We start from the raw sequence: 8570 nt of genomic DNA on the forward strand, positions 1-8570 counted from the left end.
TCATTACCAAATTTGACCTAATTCAATTCACCCATTTTGACATAAGTCCCAAAAACATCTTTAATCACTAACGGCTAGTGATTTACTTTTCAAAACACCATTTAATACTTGAATCAAACACTTATATCCTTGATTCATCAAATCTTGACCCAAAATATAATTTGACACAATTCAAAGTCAATACCCATTTTGACTAGTACACAAGTTCTTAGGAACATCAAATTTACACACAAACTTCCAACCTAGTGATTTACACCCAAACCATGATCAAAATCGTCCTCAAACCCTAAACCCACAATAATCAGGTTTACTTACACAATACATATAACAAAACCCCCAATTTCATGAGAAATGGGGTTTATAACCCAAACAAGATCAAACCCTAAACATGAATAAGAATCTCAACAATTAAATTCAGAGTTAGAGCTTACCAACACTATCAAAACGTAGCCGTTAACGAGGTGAACAACCTTAACTCTTGGACCTTAACCTGAATCAACCTCCTTCTTCTCCAATAGAGCTTTCCCTCTCTAAAACTCTTCATCTCTCTCTAGGGTTAAAGATGAGAGAGTTGTGGATGTGAAAATGATCCAAAAGTGGATCTAGAACTGATATTGAGGCTACAAATCCGTCCACATGTAAAAAGACCAAAGTACCCCTTTTACTTTAAGTAAATTGCAGCTGCTGGCCCGTCAGGCCTTTTGGACGGCGTCCAAAAAGGCTGGACGGCGTCCCAATGAACTGAGACTGAAATTTGTTTTAGTCGTAACTTTCAAACCGTAACTCCATTATCGATGAATCAAATATCGTTGGAAGTGTAATGAGATTTAATATCCAATGGTAAGGTTTTAGAACATCAAATCAAACTTTATTTGGGATCCAAATATACGCTTACATGCCTCGTAATTCGAATGACGTCCAAAATAACGTGTAACAGAAAAACGGGGTGTTACAATTGACAACAGGGACTGTTGTGGGTGAATATTGTTTAGCCTTATTAGAAAGGAACTCATTAATGTTTGGAGCTATTTTATATTTTATATCTTTCTTGGCATATCCGATGAAGATAGCCCCGTCATTAATGAGTTTGCAGTTCAATTCTTGCATACAATGAAGCTTGATCCACTGTTTCGAAATTGACAAAACCAAACGACCTATCTTGTTGCCGATACATGCCTCCGATTGAACCATAGCCGCTCATTACATTATTGATGGTGGTTGGATTTGTGAATCTTGATAAACCACCAAAAAATAATGTAGATTTTTTCGGAAAAGAAGTGTTGGGCTTGGGTTGTTGTTCTGAATATTTTTTTTTTTTTGCGTTTTGTTTTTAGTATATGTTGTCCAATTGGGATTGAATTTGGGAAGGTGGGTTGAAATTTTAGATTTGGAAGTGAATTTGAATGTGTGGGGAGTTGAGAGAGTTTGGGAGACATAGTATTGAAAGTAGAATTATACAGACCTGAGTTATGCAATATTGTAAAATAGTTTTTTGTGACATCTGTAAATGAGTTGGTAACTAATTAAAGTCATAACTTACAACATTATAATAAAGTATATCTAATTATTAGATATAGTATCTATTGGAGGTGAAGAATAACTAAACAAATTAGATGTTGTTGCTGGTGTTGCAATCTCGCTAGCTGCAAAAGATACTCAAGGTCAGGAGAATCTTCAAGAAAGGAAGTATTTGAGCTATGGTCACGAGAAGCAAGTCGGAAATTCGTGATGTTTTTAGCTCAGTTTCACGGTCGTGAGGTTGCGGTCGCGAGGCTCGTCTGGACGGGCCAGAAATGAAAATTTAAAAGGACTCCTTGTTATCTTTAGATTTGGATTTGTTTATGCACAATAAATAAACCTTTTGTAACCCATACATTGTATGCACGAAATTAATCAATAAAATACTCTTCAGTTCGGTCTGTGATTTAAAGTAATCACATTAATTACATATAACCACGTTATGTCTTGTGTTCTTTAATTTTTCACGTGTTACTTTCGCTTGTTGTTGTGGGTGGGTGATTGTGCTTAATCACCTACGTTATTTTTGTCCTAATTAATCCTTACAACTAGTATCAGAGCTTAGGCTTCGAATTTGGGAACGATGGAGGAAGACGGAAATTTTAGATTGAGCGGTTTGATAGAAAAGACTTTGCTTTTTGGAACATGCAAATCGAAGACTACTTGTATTAGAAAGAGCATCAACACACCTTGCCGAAATCTAAACCCGAAGGCATGAGTGATGCTGATTGGACATTATTGGATCGCCAAGCTTTGAGTGTGGTTCGTCTTGCACTTGCTAAGAACGTTATTGGCAACATTATGAATGAGATGACAACGTTCAATTATTTGAAGGCTCTTTAAAACATGTATGTAAAACCTAACGCCCCTAATAAGGTTTTTCTTATACGTTAATTGTTCAATACGAAGATGATGGAAGGTGTGAGTGCAACAGATCATATCAATGAGATCAACAATCTTATCTGGAGGCTAGCATCGGTTGAGATTATGTTTGATGATGAACTAAAGGCGCTAATCTTGTTTTCATCTTTACCAGAAAGTTTGTCGGGTACGGTTATTGCGGTTAGTAGCTCTGCGGGGAAATACTAAGCTAGTGTTTGAAGGATTTAGAGATTTGATTCTCGGTGAAGACACTCGCAGGAGAAACTCAGAGGAATCATCAGCAAGTTATTTGTTGATTAATGAAAACCATGGTGAAACACCGGACATTTCTTTTAAACCACATCAGAAGACTTAATTATTAAAATCACAACAATAATTACATCACTACATAAATCCACTTAATTAAGTTTGAGTTTACACAACAGTGGTACATTATTACAAAATACAGTTTATAAAAGTCCACAGTAGAGTCTGATAGTCAAAAATGTCTTCTTACACCAGCACCCAGCTCAACTAGCAGTACCTAAACCTGCAAAGGTGGAAATGTGGGGGATTAGCATAACGCTAAGTGAATGGAATCTATCTAACAGAATAAGCTTAAGCACTAAACATGCAATCAAAGTCACTAATATACTATCTACTAACTAGTATACAAGTAAAGACAATACGAGGATCGGCGGCTTGTACGAGCACACGACACCTAGCTGATCGGGCTAGTGTCTACCGATAGCCCTTTCCGGCAGAACCAATATACAAACAACATAAATGAACCCAACCTCCCCAGGCCTGGTTGACCTCATAAAGACTCTAACCTACTAAGGCCTGCTTACGAGTTCCCAGCCTCCTCCGGCCCGGCTGGTACCAAACATAGTGCGCACATAATATCACACATTCACAGTAAGCATGCAATCATCTAACTAGCATGGAAACCATGATCTAAACATGGTAATATCACTAAATTAAAGCATGGTAAAAGAGTTAATCACAGTAGCATGACATGCTACTTAAACTCTGCGCGGGATAGACCTACTCACCAATTACCAGCAACAGCTCAGTTATCTAACTCTGAACTTCTTCCATGTTCTTATCACCTTAGAACAATATAAACCAAGTTAATATAGTGTTCTAATCAATATTAGACACATGGGTAGCATAACAGCTGAAAACGAGCACTTTTCATAAAATTCCCCAAACTGCCCATCTCGGTAGTCTGTCATAGACAGTCGATCGACTGTCAAGATAAATGGCCGACTGACTAGAGACACACTACCGACTGTCTTTTGAGAGACAAATGGCCGACTGACTAGACAAATGGCCGACTGACCCAAAATAGTCGGTCGACTGTGTTCTTGAACTGCAGCAGCAGTAGCAGCAGCAGCAGCAGTAAACTACAGGTTTCCAGCTAAAATCACCAAATCTTGATTCTGGACTCGTTTTTGACCTCAAATCCGAACACATCTAGTACACAACACTTTTTGAGACATAAACCCAAAAGATTTACCTCAAAACAACACCAAATTTAGACAATTTGACCCAAAATCACTTTTATTCAAAACTTCACAAAAAACCTTTATAATCACATATTTAAGCTACAATTTTTGACTAGAAATTACCTTCTTTAAGGCATTGAAATCACAAGGAAACTATTAAACTATCCCAACAAATCCATGAACAAGAATTTGTGATTTAGGGTTTGAGATTGAAGAACGAGTTAGGTGTGGAGAGATATAAAGATAATTCTAGAAAATGATACAAATGAGGAAGATATTATCACTTATTTAGGGTTAAAACCCATACCCCAATTCACACGGGTATTTACCAGTTATCTGATATCTTTCGTACTTCATTAGGCGGCCCTAACAGAATCCAAATTAAATAAACAAACTTGTTTTGTGACCCTTTTAACAAACTGGTCTTAACCAATTAATAAAATAACACTAATTATAATTTAAAAATAAAAGCACTTATAACCATAAATATAAACCTAAGGGGAAAGTAGTCATCTTACGTCTAGCCCGGGTTTTTGCCTGTACAAATCCACCTCCTTGAAGAGATTACATCCTCAGAATCTGGTCTAGGTCAAACAGATGAGGGTAACGAGTCTTCATCAACTCTTATGTCTCCCACGTAAGGTTATATCCCAAATTGTGTTTCCATTCTATCAACACCATTGGAATACGTTTCTTTCTTAACCTAGTGACTTTTTGGTCAACAATACGAATTGGCTCCTCTACCAATTTCTTATTCAAATCAACCTTTAGATCTTTTAGAGGTACCAGCTGTGTCACATCATCGACCTTACACTTACGTAGATAGCACATATTGAATGTGTTATGAATCCCTGCTAACTCAGGCAGAAGATCCAAAACCACTGTCTGATCATTCAAAATCTCATTAATCGAAAACAGACCAATAAACCTCTGCGCTAATTTACCACATTTACCGATTCTAATAACCCCTTTCCACGGTGAAACTTTCAGATATACACGATCACCTGCACTAAAGGTTACCGGACGTCTACGCGGATCAGCATACATTTTCTATCTGTCTCTAGCGGCTTCCAACTTTTTTCGCGCAATATCAATTTTTTCGGATGTCATTTGAACAATATCGAGGCCTGCAAACTATTTCTCCCGGCTTCTAACCAACAAGTCAGAGTTCTACAATGACGACCGTACAGGCGGCATCCCTATACTCGAATGATATGAGTCGTTATACGCAAATTCTATCAACGGCATATGCGAATCCCATGACCCACCGTATTCTAGCACACAAGCACTTAAAATATCCTCTAAGGTTTGCATCGTCCTCTCACTCTGACCTTTGTTTGAGGATGATAAGTTGTACTCAAATTAACACGTGTACCCAGATTCCGTTGTAGACTACTCCTGAAATTTGACACAAATCTAGAATCTCTGTTTGACACAATCGATAACGGCATACCATCTCGACTAATAATCTCTTTCACATATAACTCGGCCAATTCACTTAACGACGTTGTCTCACAGGTAGCCAGAAAGTGAGCACTCTTGGTCAACATGTCGACTATCACCCATATCATGTCATGTCTTATCTGAGTTCTAGGTAACTTGGTTACAAAATTCATCGTGATATGTTCCCACTTCTATTAAGGAATTTCTAACTTGCGTAATGAACCATACAGTTTCTGACGTTCTACTTTCACGTGAGCACAAATATGACATTTTTCAACAAAACGAGTGATGTCTGTTTCCATAGTCAGCTACCAATACACTGATTTCAAGTGATGATACATTTTATTACTTCCTAGATGTACAGTTAGTCTGGATTTGTGAGCTTCATTCATGATTAAATCCATTAATTCTCTAAGCTTAGGCACCCGAATACGGTTATTTAAAGTCTTTAGTCCATGAGAGTCATCAACTAGGTCAACTTTTCTTTTAGTCATACGTTCAGATTTAACATATTTCACAAAGCACATGCTTGAACAGTTCTTAATTGGTAAATTAAATTTGAAGTAGCCTCTAAACTAAGAAAATTCACATTTTCACCAGACCTTTTACGACTTAACGCATCTGCAGCAACGTTCGCTTTACCCGGATGGTATTTAATTTACAACTGATATCACTCAAAAAGTCATGTTTTTACTAGTGATATAACCCATATTTTAACCCTAATGTTAACAAAATATGCTTTAAACATGCAAAGATCCATAACATTTGTTATTTAGGGTGTAAAATGCTGAAAAGTCTAAAACTTGTCCAAATTAGGTTTTTTAACCGGTTTTTCAGTGTATTTTATCTGCAAGAGGTAGATCCTACCTACTTAACCTATTTTAGGGATAAAAGTACAAATTAAATCAAATAATAAAACCTATGAGTATTGATTCACAATGCTTAACTGAAGAAATAAAGGAAAAGCAGCAATTAGGGTTTCCGAAAACCCTAATTCAGGATTCAGCCGGGAAGCTCAGTTCCGAAGCTCAAAAATTCTATCCGGACGTGGAAGCGCTAAATTAAGAAGTCTTGATGAAGATATATCAAGAATCTAGAGGCTTCCAAGATACCTGCGTGAAGATTAAGAAGATCCAAGACTTACACCCAAAACATACATTGAAAACACACACTTAACCCTAATCACTTTGAAACTCAAAGACAACCAAATGAGTGATTTAAGGACTTTTGTAACATAATTTGGAAGTCTAAGGGACTAAAAAATAAAGCATCTATACAAATACAAGTGTCGATTAACACTTGAAACAGACTGCAGCTATCAGCAAACATCCGTAACACCCACCAAATGACAATTGCAGACCCCGACCACCAAACTGGCGACCTAGTTCCCTAAAATGGTGACCCAGACGCATGGTTTCCACCTTTTCTAATTATGTTATGCAACTGGCGATCTGCATATATGAAACTGAAGACCCGGTTACTTGAACTGGCGACTCGATTACTTAAACTTGCGACTCGTTTACTCAAACTGGCAACCTAGTTACTCAAACTGGTGAACCAAGACTTAAAACTGGAAAATCAAGACTTAAAACTGGTAACCCATGACTTAAAACTGGTGACCCAGGCTTTGTATCTGGCGACTCGCATTGCCTATGAATTGATTAGACGGTCAGTTGATTACACCAACACACACACACCCCTACATACACATCCACACACTCTTCTGCAGAGAGAATTCTCTTTTTATACCCTTCCGTTTCCATTTTGTACTCCCAAAACTCTCTCAATATGTAGTTTATAATAGTAAGTAAGTAGCTAGGCTTTGGAGGAAGAAGCATGTAATAGTTTAGAAGAGTTGTCGGAACCTCTGCCTGTATTTCAAGACTATCACTGCTGAGTAATAATGTTATGTTTATTTCTTTCCTTATCTCTTTAATTACATGTTTTGTATGCTAATTATGATAGAAATGATTTTAAACAAGTTTATTACTTAGTTTCTTTATGTATCTATTGTGATCAAACTCGTTGAAACGGTACGCTATTACATTATATATATATATATATATATATATATATATATATATATATATATATATATATATATATATATATATATATATATATATATATATATATATATATATATTCTTTCTTATAGATATATATTTATATATATACTCAAATATATACTAATGTTCCTATATATCTTTCTATATATATATATATATATATATATATATATATATATATATATATATATGCTTTCTTATAGATATATATTTATATATATACTCAAATATATACTAATGTTCCTATATATCTTTCTAGATATATATATATATATATATATAGAAAGATATATAGGAACATTAGTATATATTTGAGCATATATATATATATATATATATATATATATATATATATATATATATATATATATATATATATATATATATATAATCATATATATTATACGTTTTGAATACTTTTATATAAAAGCGATTTTCAACCAAACTATCATTCAACGTACTTCTACCAATAAATGTAGTTTAACCTTCATTAAATTACTAGAAAACCTTTTATATGTCAAGAGTATCAATTTATGAAAACATGAATTATATACCAAGGACATGGTGTATTGGCTAGTTTTAAGTAAGAACTTGCTTTTATTCTACAAATAGAATGTAACACGCTATAGTGCAAACTAAGATTATAAATCTAAAAAGGCAAAAGAATCAATGGTTATTCTTTTTGTTGCCGCCTTTTTATTTACCAAATCCACATTTATATAAAACGTCAGTCAAAAAAATCTTGTTCCTAATCAACTGGTTTATTGAGGATTTGTGGTGTTAAGAAAGTTTGGACAAAATAGGGCTATACCATCTTATTCGACTAGCCTAATTGAAGGCCTAGTGTTCTTTGTAGCGAGTTCAAGATGACGGTGATTGGTATAGTAGTCCATTCAGAATCACCCTGGCCTAATATCCCGTGACATACTAATTGAGTTGATAGATTAGTTTGTAGGGAACTTACGGTCTACACCACATACAATTTAACAAGACGACATACCTATTTAACTAGTGAAATCACAACAAATACACTCCATTACCTTAACTGCTTACAAACTGTTATATACTACATATTTATTTACCTGCTTATTGACTAGGTTAAAATTACTAATTTAACTTAATCCAAACAAAACCAATAACTACAAATATCTGATAAACCATTAACTAC

General features: G+C 35.1%; 1 protein-coding gene across 1 annotated transcript; it reads right to left on the reverse strand.

The window, feature by feature from the left end:
- Positions 1–4514: 4514 nt before the first annotated feature.
- LOC139900147 (uncharacterized) lies at positions 4515–4937 on the reverse strand. Its single transcript, XM_071882948.1, has one exon. It carries the CDS (start codon positions 4935–4937, stop codon positions 4515–4517), a length of 423 nt encoding a protein of 140 aa, XP_071739049.1.
- Between the last annotated feature and the right edge of the window lie 3633 nt (positions 4938–8570).

This window comes from Rutidosis leptorrhynchoides, chromosome 1 (assembly GCF_046630445.1).
Source record: "Rutidosis leptorrhynchoides isolate AG116_Rl617_1_P2 chromosome 1, CSIRO_AGI_Rlap_v1, whole genome shotgun sequence".
NCBI lineage: Eukaryota > Viridiplantae > Streptophyta > Magnoliopsida > Asterales > Asteraceae > Rutidosis > Rutidosis leptorrhynchoides.